This window comes from Zootoca vivipara, chromosome 2 (assembly GCF_963506605.1).
Source record: "Zootoca vivipara chromosome 2, rZooViv1.1, whole genome shotgun sequence".
NCBI classification, from domain to species: Eukaryota; Metazoa; Chordata; class Lepidosauria; order Squamata; family Lacertidae; genus Zootoca; species Zootoca vivipara.
The window spans coordinates 69,403,974-69,423,881 of NC_083277.1; the positions used below are offsets into that span (position 1 = coordinate 69,403,974).

The 19,908-nt window shown below is 41.9% G+C and overlaps 1 protein-coding gene across 1 annotated transcript in view; it reads left to right on the top strand.

Moving 5' to 3' along the window:
• FSTL4 (follistatin like 4) overlaps positions 1-19,908 on the top strand; it is a 218,397-nt gene that overhangs the window by 195,608 nt on the left and 2,881 nt on the right. The window contains exons 7-13 of the mRNA XM_035099403.2: positions 2,031-2,192; positions 3,985-4,119; positions 6,718-6,744; positions 10,884-11,002; positions 12,686-12,835; positions 14,629-14,736; positions 17,866-17,975. Of these exons, the coding sequence (XP_034955294.2) occupies positions 2,031-2,192; positions 3,985-4,119; positions 6,718-6,744; positions 10,884-11,002; positions 12,686-12,835; positions 14,629-14,736; positions 17,866-17,975 (811 nt within the window). The remainder of the gene's footprint in view (positions 1-2,030; positions 2,193-3,984; positions 4,120-6,717; positions 6,745-10,883; positions 11,003-12,685; positions 12,836-14,628; positions 14,737-17,865; positions 17,976-19,908) is intronic.

The following is a 19,908-nucleotide window of genomic DNA, read 5'->3' on the forward strand; positions in this document are numbered from 1 at the left end:
CTGTGATCATCTCAGAAATGCCCTTCACAGGAAAGCAACGTCTTCTTCAACATGCTCCTTCAGGATAGATATAACTCTCAGTGATGTTAATGGTGTTAATTTGTATTTTATGACAGAGAAGATTCAGTGCCAAATTGCTCCCTGTTGCTGGCGTTTACAGTTTTATTTATTTTTACTCAGAAGACACCAGGGAGAGGACACAGAATACTGTCCTCATTCTAACATGTCTTCATGCCAATTCCACTTCATCACCTGCCTTTATCATGAAGAAAGAGGGCATTGCTCCTTGCTCTCTCAAGAAACTTGTGCATTTTTTAAAAGGTTCACATCAGTGCTGGGATTGCATTCACCTCTGATCCTAAGTTTCCATGAGAGCTTCCCATATTTTGCCTGCCCAAACCTCTGAAATATCTTGCCTTGAGTCCTGTCAGGGGAAAAGATAAGGTATAAATAAATATATAAAAATAATAAAATTTCCCCCCTCCCCCAGCAATTTTGCAGCCTGGGGGGTGGGTGGGAACAGTGGGGAAAGACAGAGGATATATTTAAGTTCAGCATTAGTACACACTACAAGCGGAGAATTCACCTCTTCAAATACCACCAGCACAGTACATCCCATCTGAGATGGTGTCAATCTGAAATTCTAATTTTGCCCATTTCATCTTGGCACTAAACCAAACATAGTTTTACAGGCTGGGCTACTAAAATGCTGAGTTGTTGACACTGTCCTATGTAAGATTGAGCTGTTGATGGCAAAATTAAGCAGTTTCTAACGCGTGAGTTGGTTATTTTTAAAAGCCCTCGGAGTAAATAAACAATTAGATTAGAGTCAAATTTGCAGCACAACCCACCCCCCAAGAATTAATCTCTCACATTAGAATTTAGTACAGACCAGTGTTTCTTTTAATAAATTGTGTGTTATTTATTTATTTATTATTTCATTTAGTGAACTGCTTCCCATGACACACCTCAAAGTGATTTATACAAACACACACACTTAAAACAAATGCATATACATATAAAAACATTTCTTGAAATACATATAAACAATTTAAACCACAACAGTATGTACATCAAATCCAATACAGATATGAATTGGGATGAAGATCTCCATTTAGAAGACACAGCAAGAGGCAATGAGAATAGAGATCTGATATGTAATGGGAGGGAGTTCTAAAGGATAGGTGCTGCCACACGAAAGGCCTTCACAGCATTCAGAATGGACCTGTTGGTAGGATGACATCTCCAGGATACTTTCTCCCACAGGATGCAGTGATTGGTTGGGTATGACGCAGTCCCAACCTGTCTAGAGTTTACACCAGGCATCCCCAAACTTCGGCCCTCCAGATGTTCTGGACTACAATTCCCATCATCCCTGACCACTGGTCCTGTTAGCTAGGGATCATGGGAGCTGTAGGCCAAGACATCTGGAGGGCCGCAGTTTGGGGATGCCTGGTTTACACACCAGTACCAGCATCTCAAACCAAGCGCAGTAGCTTGTTGGTAGTGAGTGCAACTCTTTCAGCAGCAGTGGAATGTGTGTGTGTGTGTGTGTGTGTGAGAGAGAGAGAGAGAGAGAGAGAGAGAGAGAGAGAGAGAGAGAACTTCCGAGTACACAGTCAAAAGCAGAAGAGTGCCAATGGAGGGTTGTCAACTCTTTTTCATCCTGCCAGCTGTTCACTCAAAATCGTACACCCCAAAGGTGCTTTTCTTCCTGTAGGGCAACGATACAGGCTTACCACATATTTTCCCAGCATTGCAGAAAGGCACTTGGAGTGCAGTCTTGAGCAGATAAATGATAGGAAAGGAAAAGTTTACAGCCCCTTAACACACACACACACACACACACACACACACACACACACACTGGAGAAAGAAACATGAAATTGCACGTAATGTATGGTTTGGATCCATAATGTTTGGATCCTATATATCCCTAGCTGCCACAACAATACTGTGTTGCATGTTGGTGATGAGTAAGAGCTTAGTTTAAAGCCACCCATTGTTTTGTTTTGTTTTTCTTTCCACAGTGCCACCAGTGATTCGTGTGTATCCTGAAACCCAGGCACAAGAACCTGGGGTATCTGCCAGCCTCAAGTGTCATGCTGAGGGGATCCCAAATCCCAAAATCTCCTGGCTAAAGAATGGCATTGGTATCATGCCCAAATTGTCCAAGCAACTGATGCTATTAGGTAAGGGTAAGAAAAGTTTGCTCTATCTGAAGTCAAATGGAACTGAATTTTTACTTTTTCTCTTTGCAAATTCAACGTCAGTTAATACTTTCTACTGCTTCTTAGTTAAAACCTGGATCAAGTGCTGCTGTATCAGTTGGGATGAAAAATAATTGGCTCCAGGATTCACCAAATGGGATGAAAAATAATTGGCTCCGTGGTCACCAAATGAGCCTCAATAGTGGATGCCCTATGCAAGGGATTTTGCCGGCACTATGGGACCTTCTCCCCTTTCCCCACCCCATGCATCCCACATACCTTCTGTGTGAGGGGTAAGGAGGGGGGAATCGTTCTGTCTGACAAGCTGAAATGCCTGTGCTGACAAACAAAGCACGGCACTGACTTCCTCCTCTCTTTTCATATACGTATTATTGGAATTGACAGAACATTATTTTGTGTGTTACTGGAATTAACAGAGCAGGCCTGTTGCACATGGTGTGTGGGGGTGTGGGGGTGGAGACTCCATGGAACAGAAACCACCACATGCAAAGCCCTGTTGGCTAGCAAGGTGGGACAGGTTTTTGTTCCATCAAGGGTGTGTTGGGGAAATGAGGGGCTCGAGAATCCTGTGGCTCCTTGACTGCCGCAACAACCCCAGGATGTGCTCCTGGAACACCCTGTTTCAACTTTCACCTCTAGCAGAACAGCTACTTCTGGGGAGTCCTCTGCAGGCATGTTGGGTGTGTGTGTGTGCTGTGGCAGCACAAGTACCATCCTACTAGTGGGCCTCTTGCCTTTATGTATGTACACAGCTCAGAAAGCCCCTCCATGAGCCAAATGCTGGCTGAGGGACTGTGCCCTAAAGCAGCTCTCAATTCTTTTCATCAGTTTACAGTAATGTAAAGTAAAACTGAGGCATAAAGTACATTTCAAAATGATTTCTCAATTCCTGTATAATTGCCACTTTTAGTATCTTATATTCATAGTGTCAAACTGCCTGTAAAAAAAAAGCTATAATCAAAATTAATATCCCAAAATTCATGTACAGGCTTTTAATCGGACTCTGGAAGGCCACATGTTTTTCAAAGAATTTTACAATGCTGCTGAATGGAAATGATTTTATGTGGTTTTACTTCATTTTTAATGGTAAGTTACTGGCCGGTGAACTGTTTTAGACTGTTGTTTTAAGTGGTTGGCGTTACTGAAATGTGCCATTGTATTTTATGGCCGGTTTTGCTGCTTTGCAAAGGCTTTGCTTTAAAAGATGCCCTCGAAATATGTGAATAAATACAAGAAATGAAAATATTATCAGAAGTTCAAAGATGTATCCATCTGATAACGTGTTGTCTACTGTCATTCTCTTATTTTTATAAAGATAGGTAAATTTTTGTGACTTTCCAATGTCATGGTAACAAATCATTCATCCTCAGTATTTCGGGACTTCTTAAACTGTAAGCAATCTCAATTCTGGAACGAGTTCAAAAACATAATTGTAAGGCTGAAACCCTGCGTTGTATTCAACACAGTTGCCCTGTTTACTGTTAACACAAAGACTTCCTCCTCCATCATAGAATTTCCTTTCCTCTTCTCTCTCTCTTTCCAGTTCTCCAGAACAGATGGGCAGGTGTGCAAGGAAAGGGAAAAGTGAGGAAGTCCTTGTGCTAACAGAATTACTCTGTTGGATAAAACCCTCTTAGCCTATTTGATTTCACTGGAACTCTCACAAGTAACTGTGTTTAAGACTGCAGCCTAAAAACCTCACTTTCCAGAGCTTGTTACAATTTATAGCTTTTGTGGATCTTTTTTGTTGCAGCAAATGGAAGCGAACTTCACATCAGTAGTGTTCGATATGAAGACACAGGTGCCTATACTTGCATTGCTAAAAATGAAGTGGGAGTAGATGAGGATATTTCTTCTCTCTTCATTGAAGATTCAGCTAGAAAGACTCGTAGGTTTAACTTTTACACACACTTTCTAAGCTCTTTGCTATATCTAAGGTTATGGTTTGAGTTTTAAAACTGCGGAATTGGTTGAATGGTGCCAAACTGGGTTTTGCCTGAGTAAAGATTCACATGATCAAGCCTAATTTCAAAGGAGCTGTCTGCTTCCCATTTATCACCAGCAATAGTTTAATTAATTACGCAATTCTAAGGGACTTTGTGGTTCCATTCACTGTTGTTATTTAAAGCTAACAAACTCTGGTTAAGAACTTCCCCATTGTTCCTTAGTAGTCTGCTCTAATATATAATGAGTCTGAAGCAAAGATGTATTTGATCTTCACTCATGAAATTCTACATGGAACATGAGAAATTTAGTGATGGGTAGACTTTCTCTATGGTTTGGAATTAAGCCTAACCTCCACCCCCAATTAGTTCAGCAAACATCCCGCAGTGGAACAGCAGCAAGACTACACTGGCACTTAGAGGTTTTCCTGCGGACTCTGCCTCTTTTAGCTTGTCTGGAACACTTGCTGCCATATTCCCTCTTCTAGTAAATCATTCAAGGCTGGGGATAATGCAGATGGTTCCATCCAGGTCAGGAGCATTCTAGGCTGTAGATAAATCTCTAGGCCCTGTTATGCTCCTGATGACATAATCTAGAACATACCAGGCAGGGGCAGAGCAAGCGGGGGGGCAGTCCGCCCCAGGTACCGCCCTGGAGTACCGCCCTAGAGGTATCGCCTCTGCACGGCAGCCTTGGGGGGGGGAGCTGCAGGCACGCCGGCTGAACGATTGGGCACCGCGCGGGTGCCTGCTGGAGGGGGGGTGGCACTCAGGGCTGTGCCCCCACCCCGTGATCGGCACCTGAACCTGGACGCTCCATTTAGAAGTCGCAGGGGGCGCGATCCCCCTCTACGTAGCATGCATCTGCAGTGGGATGCTGCATATGTGTGCTAGGTAGAGGAGGATTGTGCGCCCCCACGACTTCAAAATGGAGCCTAAACGGAGCGCCCAGGCTCCAGGCAGATAGCCCACTGGTGCGGCGGGCACGCTGCACCAGTGGGCTATCTACCTGGAGCCTGGATGCTCCGCTAGGCTCCCTTTTTAATTCGCGGGGGGTTGCGATCCCTCTCTACGTAGCGACACATGCGTCATTACGTAGCGGCGCTGGGGGGCATAGCAATTTGCCGATACCAGGGATTAGAAACCTTCAAGCTTGCTGTGATTATCTTTCTATCCCCATGATGTCCTCCAGGAGATCATTGGTGCTGGGGCAACCAAATCCATACCTGTGGGGTCATAGTATCCAAGGCCTCCATGCTCTGGATGGCATCTGCTGGGGTATGTTATGGCCTAGAGTTTAGGGGCACTCTTTTGCTCCTATTTTGGAGTTTAAAGTGCTCACAAATCAGACCCATACCACTAATGAAACTTCATGGAAGTCTTGCTTATAAAATACTTGCAGGATGTCTCCTGATCTGAAGAAATATGTGCAACATGATACAAGGTTCAGCTAGCTTGGCAGGGAAGAATGAGATACAATATTTTTCATTGACAGTCATAGAATTACATTTCTTGCCGTGCTAATTAAAATTGCAGTCAATTTGTATCTCTCATTTTCTTGATGCCCAAAGCTAACAATGCACTGCTGCAAAAGAAAAATATTTGAAGCTACCTGTCAATATTTTTTTCCAAAATGCAACATAAGATTGGTCTCGCAATCCTTTGTAGCATCATGGCAACCATTGCATAGCACTGTGTAAAGCCAGCTTTACACATTACATTTCTAAGATGCGCCAACAAGATATTGTATTTAAAAATTTAGTGCATGAATTTGACAAACATGTATTTTCAAATGGGCATATAATCACAAAACAACAACCCCTAGGCAACTGGGACCGACTACAGCTCCCTAACAAATGTGCCTCCAGTCACCAACGCACAATGGAAGATCAGCCCCAGGCATTTGTTCCACAACTAAGAAATGTAAATAAATATTTGTGAAAAGAATAATAGTAATCTCCATAGCAAGGCTGTTTTTGCCCAGAGAAGGCTGTGAAAATAAATTAATTAAAAAATAAAACTTTGAACATCAAAATGCTCATTAATGAATATTAATGAAAAGAAAGTCTGCTTAGCATTATGATTTCTGTAATTATCTGTTAGAAAATGCATTGCATTTACAGCAAGCTTTCATGTGGTTACAGCTCCTGTGTGATTCTGCAAGATAAAAGGCCATTATTGTGGAAAGAGGAAAACTTTCTGCTCATGAAGAGACATGTTTTGTAATCTCTACTTAGGCAAAAATCAAAAATATTAAATTTAATGAGAATATTCTCTCTATAAAAACTTTGATGTTTGCTGTGGGGGAGGGGCAAGAGATGCTTCAACAGAGAAACTGAATTCGGTGAAGTTTATTTTGTCATATCTTTACTCAAGTGACATCATGTGTCTGAATTAACACTGTAAAGCTATCAGAGGAAAAACAATTTTTAAAAAAACCAGAATGTTAAATTCCTTTAATTGCTGCAATGAAATTTTGACAATGTTTTTTTTTTTCCTTTTCTTGATCATTTTCTGGCTCTCCCATTTCTCTGATGCTGCAGTTGCAAACATACTGTGGCGAGAGGAAGGTACTGCAGTAAAATTGTCTTGTTGTAGTGATAATGTGCTTGTCTGCTTTAATAATTCCATAATGGACCATTCTCCACTGATTTGCCACTAACTTTAGCAATGTCAGAAGGTCTCAGCTTAGCACACAGGCAAACCCAACAAATAACTAGTAGAATATCAGTGATGCAACTTTTCTATTAAAAAAAACCCTTAAGTTTCTATGATAAAGATTTTCAGAAAGTTAACAATATTTGAAAATAGATTCTTAAGTATGTAATTATCAGCAGAAACACCAGAATGAAAGTCACAATTTACTATACTTTGAGTGGAATGTAAGTATTCTAATTTACACCAACAAATCCTGCTGTTCTTTGTTCATTTACATCACTTGAACAGATGTTTATTATCTAGGCTACATTTTTCAGCTCCATATTTTTTGCTAAATAAATATCAGGAAACCTGTTGCTCTCCTTCCCTTCAACAATGTAGAACACTGCTTACTCCAGTGACAATTGTTTATTCAGCTTGATCAGATTTTTAGTGAATCCTACACTTCTAGGCTCTATGCAGGTTAAAATAATCCTTAAAACCTTCATGGATTTACTTATTGAGGTCTGATTCATATATCACCACAGCAGGTTTCCCTTGGCCTTATCCCATGTCACCATGACAATGTATTAAAAAGCTGGACCACATGATGGAGCCAATTGCAAGTGTTCTTCCCAACCAGGAAGGAAAGGTGACAGTTGCCACACCCCCATGATTCTAGCCTTCCAAGCATTACTGCAGCACTGTGGAACGATTCTGCAAAAAGACTCTCTTAAGCTCTCGCAGGAGCCCTAAGTATTGAGATAGGTCTACAGGAAATTGTACAATGAATTGCCAGTGTAAATATTTGGTGGGCAGTAGGAAATAATATATGGGATGCGGGTGGCGCTGTGGGTTAAACCACTGAGCCTAGGGCTTGCCGATCAGAAGGTCAGCGGTTCGAATCCCTGCAACAGGGTGAGCTCCCATTGCTCGGTCCTAGCTCCTGCCAACCTAGCAGTTTGAAAGCACCTCAAAGTGCAAGTAGATAAATAGGAACCGCTACAGTGGTAAACGGCGTTTCCGTGTGCTGCTCTGGTTTGCCAGAAGCGGCTTTGTCATGCTGGCCACATGACTTGGAAGCTGTACGCCGGCTCCCTTGGCCAATAATGTGAGATGAGCGCCGCAACCCCAGAGTTGGTCACGACTGGACCTAATGGTCAGGGGTCCCTTTACCTTTACGTTTAGGAAATAATATAATTTTTCCAGAGTTTCACATCAAGTGAATACCTACCATATTAATTTGCATGCGCAAAAGCTGGTCAGGGACGGTTAAACAATTGGTTGTTTAACTTCTTTTGCCATGTTGATCATGAGATGGCATGTCCTAGTGGCTCACTCATTGGGCACCTATCACAGCTGAGATGAACTCAACGTTCCACAAATGGATGAAGTAACTGGCCTGTGTTGACTCTGTCCAATTAAAAATGCTATCATTAAGTACCTTTAGTATCATAGGGTCATGGGGTTATTTCTTCTTCCTAGAAAACACACCTTACATGAACATGATATCATGCATCGATCAAATCCTTCCTTGGAGTCAGAGAAGCTGGATTTAGCTCTACCATCAAAATACAGTTTTTTCACAAAATACTAGAGTGGTTGTTTCTGATGTTCTAGGCTTGTGTGCCCATTCAAGAGAAGTGTGCCATAAATGGGGGAAAGGTAGTTTATTTGTAAGAGCTGGTATAAAAAATTTCAGGCTATGAGCTTTTGTGGACCTGTATAGATTACGTAAATTAAATAAACTCTAAAAAGTTAGTAGCCTGATCTTTTTAAAGTTATTTTTAACTAGTATGCTTGGAACTGGCATATAGGAGGGACAGGGCGCTCTGTCCCTGTTCCAGAAACCTATGGCATTTCTATGCAAGGAATAGGGACCTTTCCTGCTTGGTTTCTTTCCTTGGTCCTGAAGGGAAACTTCTTTAAGGGCTCTCTTCTTTAAAATGTGGTTAATTGGGGCAGGGTGTGCATAGGAAAACTTGAGTAATGCAATGCTACTTCTAATGAAGGCTAGAACATGGATTACTGCATTTTCCTCATGGAAAATTCATCAAGGCTTTGATAATAAACCACTAAAGCTTAAGCAACATGAAATTGAGTCATAGCATTACCCCAAATATCTGCTTTAAGGACAGGGCAAATGAAAGCTGAAATGTGAACATGCATTTTATCAAATGATCATAAAGAACAGGGTGGTTAATGTGCATGAATATAGGCACAGTTCACACTTACCATAAGTTAATGCATGATTGTTATCATTTGTTTTAAACTGTCCCAACTTTAAACATCTGCAGAAATGTGCACTCATTGCATCAAGGGCCAAATCCTGCTTTCTAATGTGTGTATTCAGTCCTCATTGAAATGAAGAGGAACTGTGTGCATGCGGCAAGAAAGGATTTTGGTCCACATTTGTTGAAAATGTCAGCCTAAGATATGCCTGAGGTATTTTAGTTCTTTCTTCAGCGGCGATGATAACATAGGAATTTGCTAGCCGTGTGTTCAGAAAATGCATGATCCCTCACTGCAGCATCACATTTAAGGATCATTGATCGTAGATCCACTTTGATGCCTTAACTGGGGTATTTCTGTGGTATAATTCAAAGGCTAAACTTCATATATCAAATTCTCAGCACACCAAACGGATATAATAAAAGCTATATAATGTGCAAGTGTCATTGTGCTTTGACGCTATGGAATATACACCAGAGGACTCAATCTTGCAAATACTCGTTTTCTATTGCATACTTGTTTGCAAGATCTGTGACTCCAGGAGCAGTTGTACTGAAAAGCATGATGAATTGCATCAATTTAACAGCAACAAAAAGCAAATACTGCATGGGTGTTACTTATTTTTTTAAATAAGCAATATTTTCATTATTAAATTGTCAGAGCACAATCTAGCCAATGTTAGGCACTTCTAAATCGAGCCGATTTCAGTGAGAGTACTCTCATATGCTTAATTATTTCCCGTTAAATGAATGGAAAGGAAAAATGGTTATACTTTGGCTGAATTGTGCACTTTGTGATTCCTTGATTTCCAATCTTGGAAGCGTTTAATGTCATCCAGTAAATTTTCAAGTCTGATACACAGGATCAGGATACACAGTTTATTAGCTTAAAAACAACTATCATCCACCAAAGGTAACTGTTTTGAAAAATTGAGCTTTCATTTTCTATACAAAACAGTTTACAGAAGTAAAACTATGGAAGTTTGGCAGATAAGTACACTATCAACTTTATTTGGGATGACAGAAGCCATTACAATACCGTATCTGTAGAATATATTTATACATGTGTAGTGATAGGATTTCTGAAGAGTGATTGAAAACCATACAAGGTATTCATTACTGCATTTGCATGTAATGGAAAATGAAGTATACTAGCAATGTTTCAGGACATTTCTGATTAAGCAGAAATGTAGAATACAATTCTTTTACTAGAAACTCACTGACAGGCCATTTTCCCCCCCTCCCCCCTAAAGCTTCTGGAATGCCCCAGTTTTGATAGATGAGTGCTATTGCAATGCTAAAAGATTTCACATTTGTGAATTACAGTTTGCAAAATTTCAAAAATGTTTTTGCTTTGGTGGCTATAAGGATTTGCTCCGTCTCTAGGGCACTGGGGAAAAAGTATTACCCGCGACAAGTCAGCAACACCCCTTGTTCCAAATTATGTGAAATGCATGGTTGCATTCCAGCATTTGAAACATTTACCTGAAAAGGGCAAAAGTATTAGCAAACTGCTTCTAATGCAAAGGAAAGAAACCTGCACATTAATTTAATTTGATTGCAAAACACATGATCCCAAGATACTGTCTTACATTTGTAACTGTTACCACCAAGGCAATACATTTTTGAGCCTATCTGTACCTCTTTCCTCACACCTTGAAGCCCTATTTGTGACATGAACTTTGATTTTGTGAATGCACCAAAAGCATCCGAATCTCTAGAGGTTGTTTGGTTTCATTTTGTATAGTAATTTTTATTTTTATTTTTGAGGTTTAGCCTACTTTTTTGTTTTTAGACAGGAAATTATGACATGTTTTCCCCTTTTTTGTTTTCTCTTCAAGGGCTCAGTGTGGGAAACATGTTCTATGTCTTCTCTGATGATGGGATCACAATAATTCAGCCAACTGACTGTGAGATCCAGAGACACATCAAACCAAATGAGAAAGTTTTCTCAAGTTATGTAAGTCTGGGGTAATTAATCTTGGTCTTGCATCAAGGGATGTAAGAAATCCTTGTTTTCCTTCCCACCCTGTATTTATCACAAGCAGCACTGCTTTTCTGCTGCAGTTCAGCTTCTGTTAAAAGCTACATTATTTGTCTCACTGCCTGCTGTGGCAGAATTATGATTATATATAATATTTATTTATACCCCGCCCCCTCCCCAGTGAGAGCTGGGCTCCGGGGTGGCTGACATCAATAAAATTACAATTACAATAAAATGAAAAAGAAGAAAAAAACCATTGATTAAAATGCAGATTAAAATACAATTTAGATTTATTTATTTTTTTGTACATGTAAAGAGAAAATCAATGTTGTGCTATGTTGACCACACCATCAGCACAAGCCTTTCAGCGTGCCAGATGGAACAACCCCTTCATCTCCCCTATGTGCTGTTCTGGGGGCTCTCTCAACCTGCTGAGCCAATTTCAGGATTGCAGAGGGCATTTGGGGGGGGGGAGTCCCATTGCAGAAGTGGAAATCATTGCATAGGGCTTCCACTGGTAGGATTTGTGAGGTGAATCGCTACCATAATTCATGTAATTATGCCAAATTTATAAGGTAGAGAACTGGAGTTTCACAGGCCTTCAGTTCTATACACTCATCTGAATAAACCACAATGTGAGGAGCCACCCATTTTCCTAGCCACCCAAGTTCTATTGAACTGAAGGTTGAGAAATTTATCAAGAAACTCCTGTTGCTGAAACACATGGTTTACCTCAAGGTAGACTCTACCTTAGCTGACTTAGGGCCCTATATTGTGAACCACAAGTTCCATAACGGAATTTTGGCTCTCCCAAATATTCAATGGCTATATTATTGTTTGAATATAAATTTCAGTCTGTGGTGGCTTAAAACAGGCATAGGCAAACTCGGCCCTCCAGGTGTTTTCGAATTCCCATCATCCCTAGCTAGCAGGACCAGTGGTCAGGGGTGGCGGGAATTGTAGCCCCAAAACATCTGGAGGGAGCCGAGTTTGCCTATGCCTGGCTTAAATTAAGGCTGGCTTTGCACCTCAGTTTTGCATGTCCATTCTTCCCACAGCAAACTGGGGAACAAATTTCTACAACCTTGAAAAAATTGATGTTTTGTGGGGCAGGGAGTTGTTCTTACTTTACTAGTTTAATAGCTGTGGAATAAGGGCATCTTCCACTTAAAACCTTTTTTTAAAAAAATGCTCCATGTGCTCTTGCAGTGGTGTGAGGCTCTCTGTGCATAGGCTCCCATTGCAGCAGTGTTTCCTGGGACTATATGACATTGTGTGGGCATTCCAAGGAGTCCTGCAATGTGGGATCCTGTGCAGAGAGACTCTGGTACCTCCGCAACCACACACATGGCCTTTATAAATGTTGACATTCAAAAAAGACACCCTCACACTATCACCTCCACCTCTACCTCCCTCTTTGGAAGTCTCTTCAACTTGGCCATCAAATGACCAAAAGACAGCTCCCCCAAAAGGTTTGCCAGAGAACTAGCTCAATACCACAGGCTAGATCTATTACTCTCACTCAGCACAAGCCATACCTTCAAGGTCTCATTGTTTTACCTTCTATCGTTTTCCTCTGTGGTCGTATATAGCAGACTGCCTGGATCACAGCACTGAACCTAAACTTATTAAACCTGCTTTCATTATTTTTTATTTCAGGCAGAAATCTGTCCTAGAGTTGAAGGTGAAGCCATTCAGTCCTGCCTCTGGGCTTCCGCTGTCAATGTCAGAGACAAATATATTTATGTAACACAGCCAAAGTGGAATAGAATAATGATCCTTGATATCCAGACTCAGAAAGTCATTCAGGTAACTTCCCAGGGGCAACTGAATGCTTTTGGATGGGGGACAAAAAGGTTTCATACTGCCAAAAATTTGGCCTCTTCCCAAAGGAGGTTCTAGCTATTGACTTTGTTAGTCGATTTGTAAAAATACAAATCTGCAGTGGGTTAGCAGGAGTATGTTAGGAGTATGGTAATACCCCATGCTTGACATCCTGAGGTGGCTACTAGAAAGAGGATCGTTACTAATCATGTCACTAATAGTTTGACAACATTTTGACGCTAATAATAATACCTGTCAATTGAAGTCCTCTGTTAACAACATAGGTTTTAATATGTAATACTGATAACTATATATGTAGAGTATTGTCATATTCTGAGGCTGCAATCCTCTACACATGTACCTGAAAGTAAGGTCCCACTGAACACAGTGGAAACTTACTTCTGAGAAAGCAAACACAGGATTGCACTTTCTGTAAGGTTGTAATTCTATGCACTGAACTCTGTGGTACTTTGAAATGAATATGCAACCCAGCTACTAAAGTCACTTTATGGCTTAGGCCCTTGTCATGTCCACAACACCCCTTTCTTATTCAAAAGGCTGCCACAACATGGCTACATGGAATGGAAGCATGTGTACCGGTAGATGAAGGGATTCACTGAGTGCTGTTCCTAAGACCTACATAAGCCCTTGGTACTTCCAGAGGCTGAGGAAGAGACTTGGTATCATTGCTGACATTTGTCTTTTGGTGCTGTCAGCCTCCTCTGGAAGACGGATGTGGGAGCCAGCTGTTTGTCATCTACCCCCCCTCCAAAAAAACCTGCATCTATGCCAAGCTCCCTGGCGTGTAGCAAGACCAATACCAGCAAATGCTTTGTCAGTTAACTTTCATTAGTTTCAGCAGCAGCGCCCATAGCTGAAGGCTTCAGCTATGGGCGCTGTCACCGCCGCCACCACCACCACCACTCACTCGTTGCAGCCGCTGAGGAGCTCACAGCGTGCCCTCCATAGGCGGGAGGGCGCTGAGCTTTCCTTTTGGCTCACGCTCCTCCCACCTATGGAGGGGACACTGTGATCTCCTCAGGGGCTGCAGCGAACGAGCAGCGGAGGCAGCAGCAGCACCCATAGCTGAAGGCTTCAGGTACAGGCGCTGCCGCCACCACCGCTCGCTCGCTCGCTCGCTCGCTGCAGCCGCTGAGGAGCTCACAGCGTCCCCTCCATAGGCGGGAGGAGCGTGAGCACACGCTGTGGGAGAGCGGCGGTGGCGCAGGGGTTTTGCGGGGCAGGCTGCCCAGTTGCCTAGTTCGCCTAAATGGACGCACCGGCCCTGTTCGTGGGTGGAGATCATTCAGTTCCCCGCCAGTGTCCCTGCTCAGGGCCAGACTCCCTACCATCTCACCGTTCTCCATTTCAGTAAGCAACAGTGTTGCCACTGCCAGTACTGCTCCTAAGAGCTATGTGGTTCAAACTGCAGAGAAACGAAAGACACAGATCCCATACTGGTGTGCCACACCATCTATGCTATACATCTGGGTGTAAATTCTGTATAGATGACAGGACCAGTGTGGAAGCAGCTATGGTATAGCAGCAGGTGCTTTGCTGGCAATAACTTACAAAGCAGGTCTCAGTATGCCAACGTATTAAACTGGGTGCGTACCATGTCATGCAGTGGTGTGGTGTCTAACTTGGACATGAAATGCAAAATGTGCACAAAGGCTTTCTTAATAGCTTACAGACCCTAATCAAATGCATAACTTACATTCTTTTTCATAAGGAAGAGCTAATGCAACTGTTGTTGTTTTTTGTTTGTTTCTTTGAAGACCTTGGACACTGACCCTCTACCTGTAAAATTACATTATGATAAATCACATGACCAAATTTGGGTACTTAGCTGGGGCGATATGAAGAAGTCTCATCCGGTTTTGCAGGTAAGCCTCTTACAAATGCAATAGTTAATCACAATCTTCTTTTAGACCCATTATTCTTATCAGCAGAAATTTGGGAGTAACATTTCCTACTAGAAATCTTATTTAAATGTGAGCCTCAACTTTGTCTCCCTCCCTCATCCTTATCACTGTTTCTTTTCTTTCAAACACTTTCAAACACGCTGCAGATGCAAAGACCTGCACAAAGACAACTTTTGATTCAACTGTGTAGACTTTTTTATAGGTTAAGAACAGAGCTGATGGAAAAATCTATAACCCAGAAATGGGGGACGTGTGGCTTTCTAGATATTGTTGAACTCCAAGCCCCATTAACCCCAGCCAGCATGGTCCATGGTCAATGAGAATAGGAGTCCAAAAACTTCCATAGTTATGTCCAGCCAGTGGAAAGGAGTAGCACTGCATAACTGGCCTGTTGGCTGAAACATTGCTGAAACATACTCAGACAGTGAGAGGGCAGGGGCAGGGTAGCAGTGAGGTTTGGGTGTACCAGCAGAGCCAATCAGGTACTCTTGCTGGTATGACCACACTGCCTCAATGTCTCTGCTATCCTGCCCCACCCCCCTCACCATCCTGGTGCACAGCAGCAATGCCACCCCTTCTCACCAGCTGCTCCTATCTGGTCAGCCACAGGTTTCCTCTCCCCAGTGTAAACTAGATAATTATTCATCTGCCAGTATGAGAACTGAGAACCATTTTAATTTCATTATGTTTCATCTCAAGCAATGTCCTTCACCATTTCCAGATCCCTGATCTTACCTGAAACATGTAACTCTATTATTATTATTATGATTATGATTATGATTATTATTATTATTATTATTATTATATAATTTACAGGTATAATTAATACCTATCTACTTGTTCTCTCCTCTTTATCTTTCATTTTTCTCTCTTCTCTTTCCCAGTCCTCTTCCTTGCTTCTCTTATACCTTTATTCTTTTCCAAACCACATTTGTAGTGCCATAGCTACCATTCCAACTCAGTTGTGGATTGCAGCACACCAATTAATTAAATACCTATATTGTAAAGAACTCATGGTTGTTAAATTGGATTTAGAAGAGTAAATGTGTATTATGGTAGAAATGGAGCGAGCTTCATGAACTTGAATGCATTGCTATCTTGCTATGCTTATTCCTTGCCTCATGGGGACTTCTGGTATGAACACTTTTCTCATTCCAGGTCTCTCCTTCATGGTCATAATCATTTGAATAAGATAGAACATATACAAAAATGACAATGGTTTCGGGAACAGAAGATCCTGCCCTAGTATAAAGGATTGAACTAGCTTACCTTCCAGCACTGTTATTTATGCTTCAGTAGGGCTATGATAATTAAATTACATGTTTAATTAGAATTCCAAAGATCATTAGTGCAATGTAGGCCATAAACAGAGAAAACATTTGGGGGAAATTATTTGATAGAATGCAGAGTTATGGCAACTGGTGCAACAGACTAGATAAAAGATGGTGGTATAGCTGTTAATGGTCCACAATGAAGTGTGGGTCTTTGATTATGCATTCTGCCATAGATTCCACACCAATTATTTTGGGGGAATGTGCAACTAGGAACTTATCTCCAAAACACCCTTGTACCTATTAATGGATAGCATGCTAGGCCGAGGGTTTCTCTGCTAAATATCTGCATATAGTAGTAGCTGCCAATAGACAACAGACAAAAGATGTGCAGTATTGTACAAATCAGTTGGGCATATATATTATAATGCTATGTTAGGACTGGTGGCAAACAGCTACCACACCCCAGCAGGAAAACAGGCAGACCTTTAAAATGGTCACTGTACAAATGGGGACTTTAGAGAGTGGTTCAGTCTGTAACTGACAAGTTGCTCAGTCTGAGGACCAGACCAAAGTCAGAAGCTTCAAAGGATCAGGTGGAGTCCGATTGGCCACTTTTGTCACTTTTGATCCCTGCAGAAGCATTAGCTTCAGTGATGGTGCCAAAGGTCAGCAGATTGCTCATCTGCAAGCTGCCATGACGACACAATGAACAGGTCACTAGAGTCCTGTTGGGAAAGTCCTCAATTGGAAACCCCTAACACCTGACAAGTTATTTCAAGCACATATTAATGAAGAAGCCTCACTGTTGCAAAAGCACTAGAGGCATGGTGGAAACCTAATGTACCATACTCTACATGATTACATCAGAGCACTTTCATCAAGAAATGACAGGTTTCTCAAAAGAGCTTGACAAAAATATTGCAGCACATCTTTTAAGGCTCTGGCACTTTCTGTAATGATCTACTTAGCTGTAAATTCTAAAGATGTCCTGTTAACACAGAGAAACAGTCAACACTCCTAATGAACTGAACTTAGGCATCATATAAGCATTCTAAGGTTTTATTTTGATTTTTTTAAGTCTCATCTCCATATTTTGCTGGAGTCACAGGAGAAATAACAAAGTGAGCTTTTCGTTATAGCAAAGAGCTTACATTCTTCTAAGAAATAGCCTTTTCAAAAAAAAGAAATACCCACTCTACCCCTTTCCATATATTCCCCCACTCCCTGCACTGTAGATATCTTTTCAAAGAGATAATTAACTGCTGTGACTTTGCTGTCGGTCATTCAAGCCACTGAATTAGCATGGTGCACTTCAGTGAGATTAATATATGTGAACCTGAAAACAATGTTTATAGCAGGCAGTGCAGAAAAATTATGGGAGCATTAGAGCTGGGACATTCTTCCCGTGCCTGCATGATTGCATTGTCTTTTGCTATAAATGGTTTGAAAGCAGATGGAGAACTGTTCTCTTACCTTGCAAATGTCACACATACATGCAAATGCCATTTTATCCTTTATTTCCAGGAAGCAGGAAACCCAGCATTTTGACCTATGGAATGCTGCTGGATACATGGGGGTGGGGTCATATGGATATAGGTCAGAGGTTAATAAGCTCTGACCCTCCAGATGTTTTGGACTCCAACTCCCACCAGCCCCAGACAGCATAGCCCAATGGTCCGTGATGATGGGCATTGTAGTTCAACAGCTTCTGGAGGGCCACATGTCACCCACCCCTGATTTAGGTAGTCTAGAGTTTATATTTCAGTGCCTCACCTATTGTTCTATTTCTGCTCAGCATTTTGGTTATTCCTTGTAGGTAATACCAGAAGCAAGTACAGGAGACAACCAGCATATCATTCGCACCCATTTGAATGGGATGGATGATTATTTTATTCCACATACGAACCTCATAATCAATCATATCAGGTAAGAGTCCTCTTGGCCCCAGTGGTTTGTACTTTTAATCTGATGAAATTATTATCAATCATGATAATTACTTGTTTTGCTTTCATGGCAGTCGCTGAAAGCTCCACCACACTAGAAAATATAAACCATGAAGACCTGCTCCAAATGGTTCCATAATATAGCTAAGAGACAAGAAACGCTGAAGAAATAGAACCTATGCTGTTAATAATGACTGTGCAACCCGTACAGCACATAGGCGACAATTATTCACACAATTAATATTCTTGTTCAAAAACAATTTTTCACCATTTATCAAGTTTGTGTGAATAAGACAACTACTTGCAAAGTGCCATGAAAATGTATAAGCTATCTAAAATAAAGTGAACTTTATTAAAATTAAGTGAACTTGCAATGTCAGATTTTACTAAGTTCTTACAACTTTTTGACTCAATTTTTGGTTTTTTCCTTGTTTTTTAGGTAAGTTCAAGAAGAAGGTAGGTAAGTTCAACGATGTTCCTGATAGCTGTGAAGTGCAGGTGGAAGACAGGGAAGACAGGGTCACTGGCGTAGGAAGCCACTCCGGCACCCGGAGCGGCAAACCTGACGTGCACCTGGGGGCAGCGCATTGCTACGTAGCACACATGTGCAGCGTTGCTATGTACGACACGTGTTGCTATGTAGTGACGCTGCGCATGTGCACTATCTAGAAGGGTGCCAGCTGCGAGCAGCGGATCCTAGTACTGTCCGTACGGCACTGGAGCGGTGGCAAACCGCAAGCAGGCCACGGAGCAAGGTTTTTTACTGGGTGGCTTGGGAGGTGCCGTTGCCCTGCCGCCCAGTAAAAAGCCTTGCTCCGCAGCTTGCTCACTTTCCTGCTCGGGCGAGGGACGCCCCTCACCTCTGCCTGAGCAGGAAGAAGCAAAGCGCATGCCATGAGCGAGCAAGCCACGGAGCGAGGCTTTTTACTTGGTGGCGGGGCTCATCTTGGGAGTCGTGGGGGGCACGCCGAGTGTCTCCCCCCTCCAGGTTGGCACCCGGGGTGGCCCGCCCCCAACGTACCCCCCTTGCTACGCCCCTGGACAGGGTGCCAGCGTTCTATCCCCATTTCGCCCTAGCAGTCCATAAGGTTGAAGAGCTGCTATTTCACCCCCGATAGAGCCAATTTATTGGGGTTGGCAGATAGCCCACTCCCTGAGCAGTTTTCTGGGCTTCCTCAGTAGTCTCAGTAGCTAAGCTATTCAGTTCTTTATGCTTAAGCCAAGAAATTGTTTCTATAACTACATTTAGCACTAATAGATACATTAATGACTCAAGACTACTGAAGAAGCCCAGAAAACTGTGCTCAGGGAGTGGGCGATCCTCCAACCCCAATAAATTGGCCCTGTCGGGGGTGAAATAGCAGCTCTTCAACTTTATGGACTGCTAGGGTGAAATGGGGATAGAATTCTGGCACCCTGACTTCCATCTGCACTTTACAGCTACCGGGAACATTGTTGAACTTACCTACCTTCTTCTTGAACTTGCCTAAAAAAACAAGAAAAAACAAAAATTGAGTCAAGAAGTTATAAGAACTTAGTTGACGTTGCAAGTTCACTTTATTTTAGATAACTTATAAGTTTTCAAGGCACTTTGTAAGTAATTGTCTTATTCACACAAACTTGATAAATGGTGAATAATTGTCACCTATGTGCTGTATGGGTTGCACAAGAGACAAGAAAAAACACAGGAAATAAGAAAGATGGGATGTACGCAAAAAAGCCCTATTTATTTTCCCCTGTGCTTTTAACTTTGGATATATTCCCATCTCCCTGCTGTAACTGTATTTTAGCAAAGCCTATGTGTGTTTTTGCTAGGTTTTCATTAATTCCTGTAAACCACAAATTTTGAACTGAAGGGCAGTATGGAAAACTTTTCAATAAACTAAGTTCTGGGTTATGCAAATTTTCAGTGGCAA